Source organism: Athene cunicularia (assembly GCF_003259725.1).
Source record: "Athene cunicularia isolate RWA chromosome 1 unlocalized genomic scaffold, athCun1 chr1_part1, whole genome shotgun sequence".
In the NCBI taxonomy this organism is placed as follows: domain Eukaryota; kingdom Metazoa; phylum Chordata; class Aves; order Strigiformes; family Strigidae; genus Athene; species Athene cunicularia.
Window position 1 is genome coordinate 23,037,392 of NW_020799091.1, and position 20,596 is coordinate 23,057,987.

Genomic DNA, 20,596 nt, shown 5'->3' on the forward strand with positions numbered 1-20,596 from the left:
TTCTCAACTGTAAAATATTTGATAGGATAATGAATTATCATTCCTTAAATATCAAGAGTGATGGTGAATGGAGTTAAATCCAGCTGGCGGCCAATCACAAGGGGTGTCCCTCAGGGCTCAGTGTTGGGGCCACTCCTGTTCAACATCTTTACTGATGATCTAGACGAGGGGATCAAGTGCACCCTCAGTCAGTTTGCAGATGACCCCAAGTTGGGTGGGAGTGTTGATCTGCTCGAGGGTAGGGAGGCTCTGCAGAGAGACCTGGACAGGCTGGAGCCATGGGCTGAGCCCAACTGGAGGAGTTTCCATAAGGCCAAATGCCGGGGGCTGCCCTTGGGCCACAACAACCCCCAGCAGGGCTACAGGCTTGGGGAGGAGTGGCTGGAGAGCTGCCAGTCAGAGAGGGACCTGGGGGGGGTTGATTGACAGCCGGCTGAACAGGAGCCAGCAGTGTGCCCAGGGGGCCAAGAAGGCCAATGGCATCCTGGCTTGTGTCAGCAATAGCGTGGCCAGCAGGGACAGGGAAGGGATCTGACCCCTGTACTCGGCACTGGTGAGGCTGCACCTCGATTCCTGTGTTCAGTTTTGGGCCCCTCCCTACAAAAAGGACATTGAATGACTCGAGCGTGTCCAGAGAAGGGCAACGAAACTGGCGCAGGGTCTGGAGCACAGGTCGTAGGAGGAGTGGCTGAGGGAACTGGGGGTGTTTAGTCTGGAGAAGAGGAGGCTGAGGGGAGACCTCATCGCCCTCTACAGCTCCCTGAAAGGAGGTTGCAGAGAGCTGGAGATGAGTCTCTTTAACCAAGTAATAAGTGATAGGACAAGAGGGAGTGGTCTCAAGTTATGCCAGGGAAGGTTTAGACTGGATGTCAGGAAGCATTTCTTTCCAGAAGGGGTTGTTAGGCGTTGGAATGGGCTGCCCAGGGAGGTGGTGGAGTCCCCATCCCTGGAGGGGTTTAAGAGTCGGGTCGACATAGCGCTGAGGGATCTGGTGTAGTTGGGAACTGTCAGTGTTAGGTTAGTGGCTGGACTGGATGATCTTCAAGGTCCTTTCCAACCTAGAAGATTCTGTGAATTAAACAGGCAGGTTTTGATAAATGCCAGCATAAACATCTCATTCAAAACAGTGTATACTGCTGACATGTTTGCATTTGTCCATGTGACTTTCATCCTGTCTTCCACTATTAAGTGCTAATTCTCTACACTTGAATATCCTTCTAAGTAGCAGGACAACATGGGAGAGTTCATGAGTCTTCTGTTGTTGACTGCTGTAGCATCTCAGACTAAAATGGTTTTGAGTTGGGAAATTTTACTTAGTTTATTGTCAATTAACATAAACTTTTAATATTTATTCTGGTATTGGGAAATGAATGAGAACAGATAAATACTTAGAGAAACAGCCTTCAGCTCTCCTTTGGAGACCTCTTTTCTCTGCTTTGTGTGGCTCTCACCACACGCTATAGTCAGTCCCTTTGGTGAGACAATGGCAGCACAGGAGAGGATATCAGGGCATGGTGGTTCCTTTCCTTTTGTTGCTCTTTGTCTCTTTCCAGCTGCTACAGCATGGGTTCCTTCATCAGCCGCCGTCTTTTTAGCATCGTACGTTCTCCAATGCTTATTCTCTTGAATATGTTTCTCAGAGACACCATAGACTTCTCTGACAGGCTGAAGTTTTGGTGGGTTGGTTTGTCACTTGAGGAGCTGGCTGGAAGCAGCTTTGGTTGGCACAGGGCAATCCCTGACCACCTCCTGCACAGGTCACCCCAGCAGCCTTTTGCTACCCCAAATCCTGCCTGTTATGCTCAAAGCAAATGCTTAGCTATTTTTACATTAAATCTTTTATTTCTGTGATGTTGTTTATATAGTTTGTTTGATTTGGTTTGATTTTTCTTTTTCCCCCAAATTAATAATTACTTCATATAAGTAATTGTGTTTAAGATAGGAGTGCAGATTTCATTAATAAAATGCAAAGACATTAGATTTGCCTGAACAAGAATTTGACCTCTGTCTTGAAGTTTTAATGACAAAATGTTAGTGTCTTGCTACACTACCTCTTAGTGGTTCTTTCCTAGTATGAACCTGATGAAAAGGCTGTAGGTCTTCATTTTCCTCACATTAAGTACTTTGATAAGAAGAGTTCTTTTTCTTCTAAGGTGAAGCTCCTTTCTGAGTTGATTTGACATTTTCTTGTTTATAATTTTTAGGCTTGTCTACTACTACTTTTGTCTTTTATGAAGAGAGTTCTATAACGGACGATTCTAGCAATGGTGGTGGCTATACACTCTTCTTCGTAAATGTAAATAATTTTCAGTGAAAGCTCATGAAGTGTGGTTGTGTTCATATTTAAATCTTCTCTCAGAGGAATATAATTTGATAGTTGTAGCCCATAACTGATACTATTTACATTCATTTATGAACTTTTTCAGACTTCGTAAGGTATGTTACTGAAGTTTGTCTCTCAGAAGTAAATTGGCAAAAGAGCAGCTTCCTTTATGGTTTGGAAGCTGATGGGTCCATATGCTTTTGACAGCATTGCAGTAAGCTTGAATTTTCTTTCAGGTTCCCATTTTCCTTGTGAAGATTTTAGAGTTCTGTAAGAACACTTATTGCACAGCAATGAAAGATTCCAATTACTTTTTTTTCTTTTGTCCACCTTAGAACACTTTCTGAGGTGTTATCTTTGCTATACAGTTAAGGGTTCCCTTTGTCATTTTTACTGATAATTCCTTAGTATTTCAAACTTAAGTATAATTCCATAAAATTTCATTGTCTGTAGGAGTGGGGAAAAAAGTGTCTTGGGAACTAGTTTGTCTACCTTCAGTAGAAGGTGATATATTGTAGAAATGTCGCTTATTTGTTAGAAACATAGTCTCATAAATAAAACATACTTGCTATGTATTTCTACATGGCTGTGAAATTTGTTTTTTTCTTCTTTTTCTTCTTCCATTTACTTAGTGTCAGAACTAACTCTTATGGTGGACTTTGCATTTGGCATTTGAAATTCTGTACCAGAAGAATTACTGACAAAAAGAAAATAAATGAGATTAGAAGTCTGTTTTGCGTAATTTATGTTGCTTATAAGGTGCTGTTGGATGACTTTATCAGCAACAGTTTCACTGAAATCGAGGCTTCACAGATATCCTGAAATGCAGTTATGTTTTCACTTTTTTTTGTCATGGTACCTGATTATTACTTTCACTATTACACCACTATCATTTCAGATGAACAGGGGTAGGAATTGTCTTATTACTGACTTACTTTCTTCTTTACAATAGTCTTTACCAAGACTATTTAGAATCAGTATCTGAACAAGTAAGTGAATTTGATGCTTGCTGTTCATTTTATATTTAGAAAGAGAGGCTTTAGATGGAAAACAGTTAAAGAAATAACCCATTTGTGCCATTCATAAGTTCTGTTGTAGATTGAAAAGTAATAAAAATGTCTTATGTAAGTTTATGCGAGAGTGTGATACTGTAGGCATGATCTACCTTTTATTTCCTGTAACTGTCTAGCATTAACTTTGTGGTGGTTGTTTTGATTTCTAATGCACTTGATGTGTTAGCAAAATGGGTGCTGACTTGTTGATAACACATTATGGAATTGCTCCTTCAGTATTCAAGTAGAAATATATAATATAAAATTTTTACTTAATCGTTTTTTCTTTTGTGACTTGCAGACAGATGCCAGCAGTAAAGCTATATTCTCAAAAGTAATGGTTATAACAAGTAAGTCAGTTGAAGTATTTACACTGTCTAAAAATTGTAGTATATTACTTTCTTGCTTTAAAAATCATTTGAGATAATCTTATAAAAAATTTTGTAACAGATGAAACACAACAAATTATGATAAACATGATGTAATAATATGCTTTTAAAAAATCAAGACAACTTTCTTACTGTAAAAAGCCTTCAGTCATGAAGCTTATCACATGACGTTTTGTCTTCATCTATTGTGAACTAATTCAAAATCTTGATCCCCTAGGGTCCTATGTCTGCTTTAGTATTTATTATAGAATATATATTAAGTGATGTTAATTAACCTACCGAACTATCTAATACTTTACTTGGTTTTGAGGTATTGGTATTGTAAGTGCTATTGGGAGAATGCAAGAGTTTGTTTTTCAGTAGCAGGGAAGGCAGTTTGGAAACTGAAGAAATTCTATGTAACCTGAGATCTTGTCAAAGAAAAAAACCACCAGCCCCAAAGTACCACTTCTTGTTCCCCCCAGCCCACCATGCCAATAGTATTAAAACCAGTATGAAGAAGAAAAACTTGCTTTACAGTTCTGAAATTTTGTTTTTAAAGCAACCTTTTTAAAAAAAAAAATGCCAACTATTCTGGCAGAAAAAGATACTGCTTAAGGCTATGTACATTTTAGAAAAAATGTGTAGGAAAAACTGAATCTTTCTATTTGTTTGGTCATGTTCCAAATCCTTTTTTCCTTTTGTTTATAATATAAAGGTTGTTCAGTTTGTAATTTATCTGACTTTTCTAGTTGTGGGTTGCAAAAAATCAATACAGCAAAACAAATACTTAGTAGAACTTGTTTTGAACTAACTATCCTATAGTTCTATACCATTTTCTGCACCAACTTTGCTTAACACCTACTGTATTAAAAATACGAAACGTCATAGATTGTATACTAATACTTTGCCAATAAATTGTCTTGCTATAGTATAAAATATAAATAGAAAATTAATATATAGTTTAAGAAATGCATTTTAAAAGCTATTTTTTAAATATTGGAAGCTGTTGTGAAGCTTAATGCTTAGTGAAGGGGTAATTTAGCAAAAACACCCTTTTGATGTATTTCACACTTGTATCAGGTGGTCTATATACAGAGTATATTTTTCTGTGAAGTATAGGCTTTGCACTCTGAGGGCAACTTCAGTTATTAACAACTAGACTTGCTTAAAAATGCATGTGAAGGGCAAGGAAAGCAAATAGCCAGGGGAGGTCTGTGGCTACACCATTTTTTAGGAATTGGTGTCCCCATAGCTATGTCTGCACATGTTAAGGTGTTTTGTGGTTTGGGTTTTTGTTGTTTCCCTGCCTGGCCCCGCCCCTGCCCCCCTTCTTGGTTAACTTAAACAAACATAGGAACTTTACTGGTCTGACATTTCAAACTTGTGTAATTTACAATGCTGATATTTATTAAAAGAAATAGTAATTACTTTTGCTTATTTACAGGAAACCTTCCTGATCCAGGGAAAGCTCAAGATTTCATGAAAAAGTTCACTCAAGTTCTGGAAGATGATGAAAAAATAAGAAGTCAGTTAGAAATGCTTGTTAGCCCAACATGTTCTTGCAAACAGGCTGAAGGATGTGTGGTAAGAAATGCTCTTAAAATATGTGAATATTTTTGGAACTGAATTGATTATAAATTTAATTGAAACTTATATTGCAGAGGGAGATAACCAAGAAGTTGGGCAATCCAAAACAACCAACAAATCCCTTCCTGGAAATGATAAAGTTTCTTCTCGAGAGAATTGCTCCTGTGCACATTGATACAGAATCCATCAGGTATTCTTGTGTGTGTCATTGGCCGTAGATCATAGGGTTTGAAATTGGTTTCTTATTTCACCATTAAACATAAGCAGTAATGGATTGGGTGGGTGTGGTTTAAGGTCTGGTGACCTATAGTATTTTTTTCTGTTTTCCCTTGCTTATGGGTTTTTGTGTCTTCATTCAGAATGTAGCCACAGAAACAATTGCGTTGTCATTCAGCACAGCTGGGACAACCTGTCAGTAAAAATGGATGTGTTGCTCATGGGTGAAGTTTTGTTCATGACTGACTGACTGACTTCAAAAGAAACTTCTGTCCATGGCTATTCACAGAAAGTTTCCACCCAGAAAATTAACTCATAGTGACATAAATAGTAATTTAACTGAGGAAGTAAAGATTATGGTGATGATGCATCAAGACTTTAAGGAAGAGTAAGCCAGTGAAGTTATGGGAGAAGAAAAAAGTAATTTCTGAAACGATTATTTAACAGCTGTATTTGAGATATGTGGTACATTATTAGAGAAAACGAGTTCTAAATACTGATAAATTCTTATCTGTTCATTTCAATTATAGTAATTGCCTTTTAAGTACTTGAGTGTTTGTGATTCTGTCTGTCACATATGCAATGTAATGGAGCCATTGAGATTTCACCGAAAAATCTGTTTCTGATCTTGGATTACATACAGTGTATAGCTGGATTTTTACTTGAAATTTGATTTATTTTTCACATTCATAGAATCAATATGAAATATATTTAAAGTAATACTCCCTTGTACTAGTTATTGTTGTAACATTTATTTCACATTCTACCTACTGACTGACTGCCCTGCAGTATACAAGCAAAAAAAAAAAGTAGTAAACCCCACGTATTTTCAATTTGCCACAAAATTGGACTTCTCCCATCTTTGTAAAATTTCATTCACCCTCTGCTTCATTTTTGAGGCTCAGACTGTTTGGGTTTTTTTAATAGATGGTTATTTTTGCCCAATTAGGGGCAGGAAAAAAAAAATGGAAGTCTGAGAAGTCTGACAAGGAGGTCTCTCCCTTGGTTTGCTACCAGTTGGAATTTTTAAAATTTATTTTTGGTGTGGTTTTTTTTTGTTTGTTTGTTTGTTTTGGATTTTTTTCTATAAATGTTTTACAGGATGTACTGAAGGAATCTGAATATTGTTCAGTTCTTGATAGGAAATCTGCCTACACCAGTCACTAATAGGATCATTTGAATAATCACCATTTCCTTTCCTAGGGTACAGAGTAAAAAAAAAAACAAAACAAAACCAAGCATTACTGTCAAGGTGAAATATGCAGGAGATAGGTCTTTTAAAGTTTTCATCAACAATTAGCACAGCTGTTTAGGGTTTTTTTTTTCTCTTGGTTATAGACTAAACATTATAAACAGTTATTTGCATCAGTTATTAAGAATCCTTAGCAGCTAGTAATCTCACCTTAATTCTTACCTGAATTTGTTGCTTGTAACGCTCAAATTGTTCTCTTATTTTGGTCATCCTTCCAGAGTAATTTGTATATAGTTCTTACTTCATGATGGATAAACATTTTTTAACTTAATGCTTCATAAGTTTTAGTTTAAATAGGAAATAAGGGCAACCAGATTATATATGTAGTTGAAGTATTTGTTTTATAACAAGCTTATGTTTTAACTGAGTTCCTTTAATGAAATTATGTCTTAAATTTATGAAAACAGTCATACACAGTGAAGTTGCTGTAAATACAAGGCCATGTTTTGTTTTCCTTTTCAGTGCGCTTATCAAGCAAGTAAATAAGTCAATAGATGGAACAGCTGATGATGAAGACGAGGGTGTTCCTACTGACCAGGCAATCAGAGCAGGTCTTGAATTGCTTAAGGCAAGTATGCTCCTGGTGGTCAGTGAGCATGTGAAACTTTCTGAAGCAACTTTGTTAAAATAAATTTTTAATTAGTACTTATTTACCACATGCTTATGACTAAAGATACTATCTGAAAGAACACTGGTTTGTTTTTTGTTCTCTGTGCTCATCTTATATGGCACATAAGTAAGGTTATTTTATAAATAATTTAGAAGTTTTTGTGGAATTCAAAAGTAGTTGCATGCATGACATTAGCAGCTGAGTTTTATTAGAGTGTGAATTCATCAGTTTGTGAATATATTTATACTAGTTGTGGCACTGTACTTGCATATCAGTACAATACCATGGTTCCCCTGAGGCCCTTATAAATAGGGGTCTTATCTATTTCAACTATGTGTAATGTTTGAGACTCACTTAACATAGCAAACCCCATCAAGTTGCATTTCTGGGGACATGTTACATAATTTCTTACTCTGTTCTCCCTTTTTCCTAGGAGGAAAAGGGCTGATTACCGTGTTATTTACAAATACTGTTAAAAGTGTGAAACATTTTAAATGCAACTACATAGGGCTTTTCATTTCACTTACTCTAAGACTTTAGGCTAAAAGCATTACGGAGTGTCAGCTTTTCCTGTACTTGCAGAGGAAGGTACTTGTGCCATAGTACCACCTCAGTTGTGTGATTTGTTGGGTGTAGTCCAGCTATGTGTCCAGGTTTTTCAGAGGGCTCAAAATCTAAAGGGCTCCCATACTGAAGTTCTCATAATATCTTATAACAAATAAAGGCCTAGTAGATTCATCTGAGAGCATATGACTCTTTAGCCTGATGTGCACATTTAGATAAAAGCACAAAAAGCCAGTAGAATAAAATTAATCTGAGTAAGAATGAATCATGTTGTGAAGGACTATGTATTTGAAAGAAGGCTTCCAGGTCAGTACTTACATAATGATATGAACTAGCACAACACATTTAAGGAAGAGGAATATGATTGCCCTGGAGGAAGTGATCTGTACATCATGAGAAGAATTCAGAAAGGATAAATGTAAGAGTCCCAAAAAGGGAATGTCATACAGTGAAATGGGGAGGAAGGTAACTAGGTAAAAACAGAAAACTGTGTGTGAAGAAGTGCCTAGAATTTAAGGATCACTTTTTTGGCACGGGCCAGAATATTATGTGGAAAGAAGCTAATAATCAACAGCCACTTGAAGAGAAGGCAAACTTTCAGGAAAGATCAAATGAGGTTTTCTTCTTTTTTTAACATGAGAGGACTGTCACACTTGAAAACAGAGTCCAAGAATCTGAAGGAGAGGTACAGGATCTGGTAAGCTGCTGTGGCAAGCTTGAGGGACTAGAGACACTGTTGGGTATGTCTCTATTACTATTTTAGAGATAGGAACTTCAGAGCACAACAAGTTGTTCCACTTAGCAAGCAAGCAAGCATGAAGTCTGGGTGCACACTGGCTGGATTCCTTTTAGAGGAACAAAATTGAGATGGGCTTCAGAAGCACATGTTGTGTTGTGGTGGCTAAAGTTGGTTCAGTCAGTCTAGAAACACTCTGAAGTAAAACCCCTGAGATGTGAATATTGCTTCCTTCACATCAATTGTGTTTCTCTTAAGACCTGCTTCTGTTGTAAACCAGTACTTGCTAATGTAGGTGGAGCCACTGAGTACATTCAAATAATAGAAGAAATCAAGACTTGAGAAATAAGTTAAAACCAATGAGATAATATATAAAGACAGAGAAGTTTAGGAGGTGGGGGGAAAAAAAAAAGTCAAAGTGGATCACATGACAAAACCAGGCAGAGTGTTTCAAATATTCCAGTATAGCAGTGGAAAATGACTCTTGATGGAATGTTCTATATAAGTGGACCTTTAAAAAATATTAACATGGCTTTCATCTTATTTTGGCAGGTACTTTCATTTACACACCCCATCTCATTTCATTCAGCTGAAACTTTTGAATCTCTCCTGGCTTGCTTGAAAATGGATGATGAAAAAGTGGCAGAAGCTGCATTACAAATTTTCAAAAACACAGGAAGTAAAATTGAAGAAGACTTTCCTCATATACGATCGTAAGTTGTATTTCTTACTCTGTTTGAGTAGTGTTCTTTACTATACAGGATTTTTGGAAGTTCTCATTTTTCCTCTTGCTTGCTATAGCATTATCCTTCATTCTTTTGGAAGAAAGTATCACTTCAGGTAAAACAAGAAATAGTCTTTGAATGACTTTAAAATGCAGTGCTTTTTGGAGAATAGAAGTGAAATGAATATATTCAAAGTAGTGACAGCTGATATGTCACTGATACTACTACAATTTTTATCTGTGCCCATCAGAATTACTTATGTTTTTTCCAGAATTAAATATATGGTAACGTAACAACATTCTTTGCAATGTAATGGGGATGTATAGACAATGGTATTTCCAAAAGACATTTTATCTGCATGAATTACTAAATGCTGTGTTTTACTGCATGATATTTTATCAACAAAACCTGCGTGGTTTTACTTGCAAGCCATATAAATAACCCTTTTTCTTCTTTCTTTGAAGAAATTGCCAAAACCAAGGCAATTAACACTTTTGTAGGACTGTTGTGTTTTATATATGTATATCTGCACTTTTTTTCCTAGTTTGAGATTTTGGAAGCTTTTAATTTTGTGAAAAGCTATTTATCTCTTGTTGGGGTTTTTTTTGTTGTTTTTGTTTTGTTTTATTTTGTTTTATTTTGTTTTTTTTAAGTGCTTTGCTTCCAGTGTTGCATCATAAAGCTAAAAAAGGACCCCCTCGTCAAGCCAAGTATGCTATTCACTGCATCCATGCAATATTTTCCAGCAAAGAAACGCAGTTTGCACAGATATTTGAGGTAAAGTTAAAATATTTAAGTTATTTTTTATTAATCTTACATTGGATATGTATATTAAGGGGTGTAGTGGCAATTTATATGGCAACTAGTATAAAATTTACAGAAGATATTTTTCTCCTTTTTTCTCATATAATTCATCCTGAAAAATGGTGGCAGAGGGTGTTTTTGTATCCCATGATCCATCATATTGAGGGTTATGTATTTTAACAGATGAGAGTGTGAAAAAAAGTGTTGGTTTGCTAGAACCATGAACTAGTCATGGAAAGACCAACCATACCCACTCCTCACCCCTGTTAGGATTGGCCAAGTTATTTAAATGGTTACAGAAATTATGGGAAACTTAGCTATGGTAGAGACTATTTAAACAGATATTTTTAAAATTATAACTGTAAATGTACTTATTAGGGCCCATCAGCCTTTTATCTTGAAGACTGAATCATAGTCCATTACTGAAATTGCCATCTTGAGATGTAGTATGTCCACTTCTTCAACAGGATAATATGCTTTTTTTAACCATTGTTTCATAAATGGTCCTGCTTGAGCTGCCACTTTTTGAACTACCCAGATGTGATAAACATGGTATCTGTTGTCTTGATTTTTCTTTTGATTTGTATGAGACTTGTAGGGTTGATGGAATGTGTCTTTAAATGTAAATAGTTAATAGTTCTTTTAAAGATGTATTTCTGAAATAGAAACAGACATGGACAACTTGTTACAGAACCCTCACTGCCCTCCCCTCAATAAGACACAGATTATATCAGTAATACCTGAACTTGTTGCCTTTATATTCTAGCCACTGCATAAAAGTCTGGATCCAAGCAATTTTGAGCATCTTATTACGCCGTTGGTTACTATTGGCCATATAGCCATGCTAGCACCTGATCAGTTTGCTGCCCCTTTGAAATCTTTGGTTGCCACTTTTATCGTTAAAGATTTGCTAATGAATGATAGGGTAAGTATTTTTAAAGCCTTCTATTAAGGTTCTACATCTCCTGTAGTATGATATTCAGCAAGTACTTTTCGAAAAGTCAAAAAACTTTGCAAATTTTTGGCTTGATGGTTCTACTTTTTTGTATGCATAGTTGTCTTCTGATTTCCACATGTACTGTTTGACTCAATTGAAAACCCACGGTACAGGAAAGGAGATAGTGCTAATTTCATAGTCGTTACAAAGGGAACAAGCTGTATAGCACAGCATTTGATCACTCATGACTTGTCTTTTGTTAAAAAATGTGAAATTTTTTATTGACCTCGCTTAGCCTCTTGTCTCGAGCAAACAAGTTGTGATCTTTTTAGGAAGCTAACATTTGAAACTAAAATACACCATTTAAGTGGAAGAATGGGGATTTTAATTTTTTTAATACTTCTGTATTGATAGTGATTATTAAGTGCAAAGAATGAACTTGTGTATTGTGAGCCACTGTTTAGGTAAAGATTTACTGCCTTAAACTATGCTCTTTGAGGTTCCAATCTACTGGATATGGAAACTGGAAATTACTTTCACAAGCAATGGCTATTATAATCAAAAGCAATAGTTTCCAGGTAACAACAGCAAAACTCACTTTACTACTGTTAAATTTGCTGATGCTTGATTAGTGAGGTAAGAACAGTACCTCGCTTCTGTAATAGTTACTTCCATATAATATAGAAGGCATAAAGCTAACCTGTGAGTGCTGCTGTATTGTTTCCAGAAGCAAACAGGGAAGAGATTACAGCAGGTTTCACTGAAGAGTAACAGTAGTGTAACAAAATGTAACATTTCGTTCAGCTTCCAGGAAAAAAGACAACAAAACTTTGGGTCCCAGATGAGGAAGTGTCTCCTGAAACTCTTGTTAAAGTAAGTAGCACTTAATTTCCTATGATTGTGTGTGTAATACTTAATAAAGAAAATTAAATATCTGGATTCCTAAAGCTGTCAACTGCTTTTCACTGTTTGCTTGTCACCTTTCTAAAAGCAAAAAAGAAGTAATTATTTTTAAATTGAGGATCTTATCAGTATACACATTTTTGGATTGCCAGAAGAAAATAATTTGCTTTTGGGAGCATCTACTTTTTTACTTTTGTAAATGAATTTACATATACAGTTTACTGAATTGGGGTTTTTTTACAGCTTTTTATAGTCTTAGGTTTGGTGTGGAACACTGAAGTATTCCAGATATCACAGTTAAAGTAAAATGATTTTTTTTTTTTTTTCCCTCCTGTTTAACATAGGAGTTAAATATCATAGAGACTTTAAACAAAGTCTTCCCTTTTTCTTTTGAATGTTTAGGTCATTCCAAGAAACTTTTGGTGTTGTTTTGGAATAAAGAAAAAGTTGGGTTTGGATTTGTCAGCTTCCTCAAATGAAATGTGTTACATTGCTTTTCTCCCTGTACAACGTGTATTAGAGAAAAACCTAGTTCTAAGACGAAAAAATTTGTTTAAATGGTGGTGGTTTTGTTGTTTGGTTTTTTTTTTCCTTAAAAATGTCATCTCAAGCTTGTTCTTATTTTGGAGTAAGTTTTTTACATCTTCTGGAGTTGGTAATAGATATTTTCACTCAATCAGAAATAGACTTATGCTGTGGAAAATATATCTCATGATTGTTTTTTAAATGTCCTTTCTTCAGAACAGGGGTAGATTATGCTTTTACATTTTCTTTCAGAATTAGAAAGATGCATGTACGTTGTAGCATGCAGTTTCTAAGTTAGTTATAGCAGTCATTTCATTTCCAGTTCCTTTTGAATAAAGTTGCTCTGATGGCTTTAAAAAGCTCTTTGCCTTCTCTCTTGAACTTGTTAAACTCTTTGTAGAACACCTCCTTCTCTGCTGGTAGAGTAAGTACTTTAGTTTCCAACTTGGTACAGAACTCATTACTGGAAATAGTTGTGTTTGGAGTGGATTTATTAGCTGTTATTCATTTGACTACAGCAAGGGTATTTTTTGTATTTGTGCAATTCCATAGTTACACAGTACACTTCAAAAACTGTTAAAAGAATTTGTTTCAATTTCATGAATTGCTAGTTTAAAATAGACATGATTTCACTTTAGTGATTATACATGTAACTTGAAGTAGTAAACATTAACTGTTTTTCTTTTTTTTAACGATTTGTGAAGCTGTAATGTATCTCTATAAAATGCGCTTTTATGTTGATAAAACTTTCAATACAGAGGACTGTTTGGAAAGGAATTGGCTTATAGAAAATCTTAAGGCAATTTGAAGTTGAGGCTAAGCCTTAAAACTCTTTAAGAAGCATTTATTGGCAAGTGAAAACAAGTTACTGTGAGAATTTATTTGCAAATTTAATTTGCATTTGTTACCACTGAGAAGCCTATATTTAACGAACATTGCAGGCAACACTATTAGTTTAGAAATTATTTCTCTCTGACAGTGTATTTTTCTTCACTTTGGTTTTAAAAGCCTCTTTCTCCCTTTGTAACATAACTGTATAATGTATCTAATGGGGATCTTAAACTAGCAAGTTTAAGTATCAAAGGGGGAAGGACTGGTGAATACAATTTTAGTATTGGCCAGACTAACAGATGTAGACTGATGTAGGCTAGCCTTAGTTTTGGATGCTAAACTTTAAATGAAATGATGTCTGTAGAGAAATGTTTCATTATGGTATTAAATATGAATTGGATTAATTACTGTATGAGTTAGACTTGATTTGCCACGCCTGGCATTTAAATGTCTGTTCTAAAGCAGTAATCTCTCTTGACAGTAGCCAGTACTGAATACTTCTGTGCACTATGCAGTGGACTGAGACTTATAGTAGCAGTGATATTTCTTGTTTCCTTCTATGTACACTGCAATATAAGGTTTCTCATCCTATTTCTCTAACTGTGCTTTAAGTGGGCATTTTAAAATTGTTTACTACTGCAGAAACCTGCAGCTTTTTTGGCTCTGAAAATTCAAGTACGTAGAAACCTGAGCTAGTTGTTGTCATAATGTTGATGTAGTAGGAAGACTCTTGCTAGGATCGTTACTTGGGACAGGAACCCGTTAATACTTTTACAACAGAGGCATGATAATAACCTCTAGATCAGAAAAAAGGGTTATAACTATCTGTTGATTATTTTTAATTGTTAATTTTAATCTTTAAAAATTAATACTTTTGCACTACTGGGAGTTTACGTAATGCTAGTAGTTAATTGTTGTTTTCTTGTATGACAGATCAGAGATCTGTCACATATTCACTCTCAGAAATTATAATGTCCTACCTCTTTTGCTTGTACTTCATGTAGTTCATGTTGTGATGTGAAGTCGAGTACAAAGCAGTCATTTGTGGCCTTTGATATGGTTCTGACCCATGTTGTGTTTTGACTTTGTTAACTTCATCCTGTGTATAATAATTTTTAATCTCAGATGAGAATTCTGGGCTCATAGGACATAAATTGAAACAAGGTTCAGACTGGATATAAAGAAAAAGAACTGAGAACAGTCAAGCAATGGAACAGGTTGCAAGAGATTGCTGGTTGCTAAGAGAGCCTGAGCCATCTTCAGAGGCTTTCAACACCACAGTGGACAAAACTGAGACCAACGTTGTCTGACTTCATAGGTGACCTTGTTTTAAGAAGGAGATTGGGCTGGAAACCTCCTGACACTCCTTACAGTTGGAGTTAACCTTTGAGAGTTACCCTGTTTGTCTGCAAAGAAAAAAATTTAAAATTTTTTAAGGGTGGTGCAAACTCTGTGTTGTGTTTAAGTCTTCAGGTAGCCTGAAACAGTGACTGGGGGAATTCTCATGCACTGTACTAATTTCTGGGAATGCTTAATTCTGAAGGGTTGCTGGAATGTCTTCACTACATCAGCACCAGCAAAGAAACAGGGAACATAGTGGGTTCAAGGTAAATTCTGAAGGAGTTATGATTAGGACTTGCTATATAGAAGGAAGACTGGAGTCGATTCAGACAGTAAAATTGTGAAAACGGAATTGTGGAGGGGGAAGAGAGAAGCAGAGGTTAAAACTGAAATTGCTAAGGACCTGACCAGAGATGTTGCGACATAAGGTAGTGTGTTCCCTGGCTGAACACGTCATTTACTTTAAGACCTAATAGAGCTAGCATGTCTCCATCCCTTCAACAAATGGGAGTCACTGATGGTTACAGATACTGGTTATGATGAAGAAACAGAACTGGTAAGCTGTCAAAAGATAATCTGCTGCTCTTATTACTATTATTATATTATAATGCTGGTTTTATTGCTATTAAAGCCTTATAGTAGATACTTACAGCTGTTTCAGTGGAAGACCCTTTGAAAGCTAGTGCAAAATAATTTTGTTTCTGATCCACAAACTCCATTTGCATTTTGATTTCCTGAGTGACAAACATCCTACATCTTGCTGGTGTACCAAATAGAATTGGAATTCTGTAGGTGGAGTAAATGGGCTACAGTTATAAAAATAAACTGATGTATAGATAACAATCGTAGAACTTTGATCTGAAAGGACCATGTGATCAGTTTTTTACATGGAATAGATCAACTGTATGATGAGTTTCATTTGGTGATATTGAGAATGTTTATACAAAAGTTATTAGAACTGCCTTTCCTACTAGGAAGAAAATTTTAAGATACTGTGTACAAAAAGTGTCTTAGTTTTTCTAAATCTTTAGAGTTTTATGTTTTAAACTTCAGGGTTTGGTATTTTTGGTTTGTTTGGTTTTGTTGGGTTTTTTTTCCTAAAGATGTCTATGTGATTCAGATGAGCAGTTTCATTTTTCTGTTTTGTCTCTGCTCTCACATAGAAGGAAAAGGAACAGACAAAGGAACTAAACCATACTGAATCTCCGAATTCATGCTTTATTTTCACTAAAGAAATGTGAAATTATTTAGTGTTTTATGATAGCTGCTGGATTCTGCATACTTTTAGAAGCTTGCCTCAAAACACTCTGTTTCCATTAGCAAAAGACAAGTTATCCTAAGTAACAGGCTTTGAGGCTTCCTTAAATAGCCATGAAAGAAATACTCTTTTCCATGATGAGTTATCTTAATACAGGTTGATACTCTTAACAGTCAAAATGTCTATGCAGTGTTTTTTAATTTATATGTTATTAATTTTAACTCAAATACTACATATACCCATAAAGAATATATAGGAATTGTTTAAGCACAGGAATTATAGGAAGATGAAAATCTGTTCTGCTTTTTGATCCAGTAATGTTTTCTTAATAGGTATAAATTGTTTTGCCTATTCCACAGTGTTTAATAGATGCAAGCTCAGTTAAGATACTGTTTTCACAGGACAAAATATGTGATTACTTAGTAGAAGAAACAGTTCGGACTTCAACTAAATGTTGTATGATTTTTATGTAATAAATGCATGAGACTTTCAGTGAAAAATTGCTGTCTAATGAGAATATGTCTAGTTATCTTTCAGTATTTAAATGATGTTTTGTAGCCTTGACAGGCTTATGTTTGTAGCAGCAAACAACACTTGGGAAAAATACTGTGTAATTAAATTTATGATAAAGATTATTTTTTAAAATGAGGCTCATGGTGTGATTTGACTTTGCATGTAAGGTTTTGGTTTGTTTTTTTTTTTTCAGATCCAGGCCATCAAGATGATGGTTCGATGGTTGCTAGGAATGAAGAACAACCACAGCAAGTCAGGAACTTCTACTCTGAGGTTGCTAACAACAATATTACACAGTGATGGAGATTTGACAGAGCAGGGGAAAATTAGGTATGTGACATTGTAACGTTTTGATGTCTGTGATGATGTAGTGGGGAGAGCTTCAGTCAAAGTAGTACTTAAACTAATCTGTCAGACTGCTTAACAATTTATACATTGTGTTTTGTTAGAACTAATGGTAAACTTGGCTGAGTTCCTTGATAAATTTGCTGAGTCTCAAGTTTTTTAACGCTGTAGATATAGCTGTATTTTAATGATTTTATCTTCTTTGTTTTATCTCTTTCTTTCAAGAGTCATTACTCATATTGAAAGAATAAACTGTGTAACTCCCTCCTTCCTGTGGAAAATTGGTTTTAAATTTATGCAACTTGCTCTTCCTGATGTAGCAGTTGTTGTCAAAGGCTGATTGGCAGCCTTTCTAATAAAAAATAATAACATGTTGCAGTAAACCATGTGGGAGTAGCCAGTACAGAGCACTTCTCCTTGAAGGCAGGCTTTAATCCCTTGAGGCCTCTAAAAGTGAAAGGAAGAGGGAAATATGTAAAGAAGATGATGTCTCAATAAATAATTTACCTTTTAGGTGATTTTTAGACAACATTTATTTTTCTGGGTATCTTCTTAATTCTCTGTGGTAGAAGTGACAAGTTGTCGGCCATTATGTCTTGTCAAACATTGAAAAATTATTTCTACAAAAGCCATTAAGGGCCATTAAGAATAAGTACTGGTAAAAAGGTTTTAATTTTTGGGTTAATGTTATACAGCGATTATGCAGATAGAGCCTATGCTGTGTGTGCAAAACTGCAAACCTGAGAATTGTCTAATATGTTACCTTTGTAGCAACTGTGCAGTTTTTCTTAAAGTTCCTTGTAAATAATTGCTTCATAAATTCTGTAATATGACCATTCATGGTAGTTACTAGGGAATTAAGAAGCAGTCATTTACCTTTTCAGCATAACTGCTTGGAACATATTTTTGGCTTATCCAGTGCTTGTGAATAGATCAGTTCTGTGGGTCCTATGTATTTTCATGCTTGGAGTAATGATTCCTTACTGTCCATGTTTTAGAAATTTAATTTTCCCATTCCTTGTGTACTCAAAATTATAAATAATAATAGAAACTGTATGTAATGATGTGATCAGTTCTCCATTCTTGAAGTTAATGAGGTCTGAGAATACATTTGGGGAGGGAGAAAGCTGCAATGACATGCAAGATTGCTCTGTGTTAAAGGCAACCCTTCAGCCCCAGACCTTGGAGTTTTTCCTGGGGATGAATGATGAGACAACTTAGAGTTTATGGGTTAGGATTAAAGAGCAGACTGGTATGGGTGACACTGTCATGGGGATCTGCTGTATGCCCCCTGACCAGGAAGAGGAGGTGGATGAGGCCTTCTATGAACAGCTAGAAACAACTTCATGCTCACAGGCCTTGGGCCCTCATGAGGGACTTCAACCACTCCAACACCTGCTGGAGGAGCAACATAGCAGCGCATAAATAATTCAGGTGCTTCTTGGAGAGTGTCACTGACAATTTCCTGACATAATTGATTGAGTAGCCAATGAGTAGAGGTGCTCTGGACCTCATTCATACTCACCAACAAGGAGGGACTTGTTAGGTGTGTGAAGGATGAAGGCAGACTTGGCTGTAATGACCATAAAATGGAGTTCAGAATCCTGAGGGCAGCAAGGAGGGCAAAAAACAAGATCACAGTGCTGGACTTCAGGAGAACAGACTTGGGCCTCTTCAAGGATCTGCTTAGTAGAGTCCCATTGGATAATTCTTCCCTTCCAGGGAAGGAAAGAGGGGCCCCAGAAAGCTAGTTAGTATTCAAGCGTCATCTTCTGTAAGCTCAGGAGTGTGAAAGCAGAGGGTCTGGCAATATTTTAGCAGTCCTGTGTGGATGAGCAAGGAGCTCCTGGCAAAACACAAAAGGAGGAATTGAGAGCAGCCCTGAGAAGAACTTCAGGGTACTGGTGGATGAAAAGCTGGACATAAGCTGACAGTGTGCACTCGCAGCCCACAAAGCCAACTGTATCCAGGGCCGCATCAAGAGAAGAGTGGCCAGCAGGTTCAGGGAGGTGATTCTTCCTGTCTACTCCGCTCTGGTGAGACCCTACCAAAGTCTGTGTCTAGCTCTGGAGTCCTCAGTACAGGAAATACATGGGCCTTGTCATGGTTTGAACTCAGCTGGCAGCCAAACGCCATGCAGCCAGTTGCTCACCCCCCTACCCCCTGGTGAATGGGGGAAGAAGACTGAAGGAACACAAGAGGACCTCGTGGGTTGAAATAAAGAAAGAAAAACCAAAACAGTTTAGTGATTATAATAAAACAAAACAATAACAATAATGGAAAGTACAAATGAGTAATGCACAATGCGATTTCTAACCACCTGCTGACCAATACCTAGCCCGCTCCCAGACAGCAATCCCAATAGAATAAAGATCCTGCTGTACCAGATCGAGAATGAGAGAGAACCTGCTTCCTTTATATACTGAGCATAATATCACATGATATGGAAGACTCCAGTGACCAATCCAGGCCTGGCACTCCAGCTGTGTCCCCTCTCAGCTCCAGAAAAGTTGACTATCCTAGCCGAAATCTGGGTCAGGCGCTCTGGCTGTGCTCCCTCCCAGCTCAAGAAAATCAACTCTATCCCAGCCAAAACCAGGACAGACCTGTTGGAGTGGATCCAGAGGAGGGCCACGAAAATGGTCAGAGGGCTAGAGCACCTATTCTATGAAGACAGGCTGAGACAGTTGGGGTTGTTTATCCAGAGACTTCTCTTCTCTAGACTAAACCTTATTGCAGCCTTTCAATACTTGCAGGGGGCCTGTTAGAAAGATGAGGACAGACATTTTAATAGGGCCTGCTGCAGGAGGAAAAGGGTTAATGGTTTTAAAATAAAAGAGAGTAGATTCAGACTAGATAAAAGGAAGAAATTTTTTACAATGCGGGTGGTGAAACACTGGAACAGGTTGCTCAGAGAGGTGGGTAGATGCCACATCCCTGGAAACATTCAAGGTCAGGTTGGACAGGGCTCTGATCAGCCTGATCTAGTTGAAGATGTCCCTGCTCACTGCAGGGGGGGTTGAACTAGATGACCTTTAAAGGTCCCTTCCAACCCAAACTATTCAATGATTCTACGGGGTATACAGAAAGTTGAAGTAGAAACACATAACCTGTCAGGAATACAGAGAACACTGAGACACAGTTAGGAAAGCCAAAGCCCAATTGGAATTGAAGCTAGTGAGGGACAACAAAGTCAACCAGAAGAACTTCTTTAAGTAAACAAGTGACAAAAGGAAAAGCAGGGAAAATGTGCTCCCACTGCTGAACAAGGCAGGAGCCCTTCTGAGACAAGACATGGAAAAGGTTGAGATACTGAATGCCTCCTTCACTTTAGTCTTTATTAGCAAGACTTCAGGAATTCCAGGCCCTGCAGACAAGGGGAAAGTCTGGAGCAAGGAATATATATCCTTGGGGGAAGATGATCAGGTTAAAGAATACTGAAGCAAACTGGGCATATATAAGTCCATGGTGGGATGCACCCATGAGTGTTGAGGAAGCTGGCAGATGTCATTGTGAGGCCACTCTTGGTCCTCTTTGAATGGTTATGGTGATCGGCAGAGGTGCCTGATAACTGGACGAAAGCAAACGTGTCTCCTGTCTTCAAAAAGGACAGAAAGTAGGATCTACAGAACTGGCTAGTTGGCCTCACAGTGAACCTTGATGGAAACCTGGGCTCCCCAGTACAAGAGAGATGTGGAGCTAC

At 36.9% G+C, this 20,596-nt stretch overlaps 1 protein-coding gene across 4 annotated transcripts in view; it reads left to right on the plus strand.

Moving 5' to 3' along the window:
• PDS5B (PDS5 cohesin associated factor B) overlaps positions 1-20,596 on the plus strand; it is a 97,023-nt gene that overhangs the window by 38,587 nt on the left and 37,840 nt on the right. For all 4 annotated transcript variants that reach the window (XM_026844483.1, XM_026844503.1, XM_026844494.1 and 1 more), the window contains exons 14-22: positions 3,677-3,725; positions 5,191-5,330; positions 5,408-5,523; positions 7,264-7,369; positions 9,264-9,424; positions 10,090-10,213; positions 11,007-11,165; positions 11,982-12,050; positions 16,742-16,878. In XM_026844483.1, the coding sequence (XP_026700284.1) occupies positions 3,677-3,725; positions 5,191-5,330; positions 5,408-5,523; positions 7,264-7,369; positions 9,264-9,424; positions 10,090-10,213; positions 11,007-11,165; positions 11,982-12,050; positions 16,742-16,878 (1,061 nt within the window). The remainder of the gene's footprint in view (positions 1-3,676; positions 3,726-5,190; positions 5,331-5,407; positions 5,524-7,263; positions 7,370-9,263; positions 9,425-10,089; positions 10,214-11,006; positions 11,166-11,981; positions 12,051-16,741; positions 16,879-20,596) is intronic.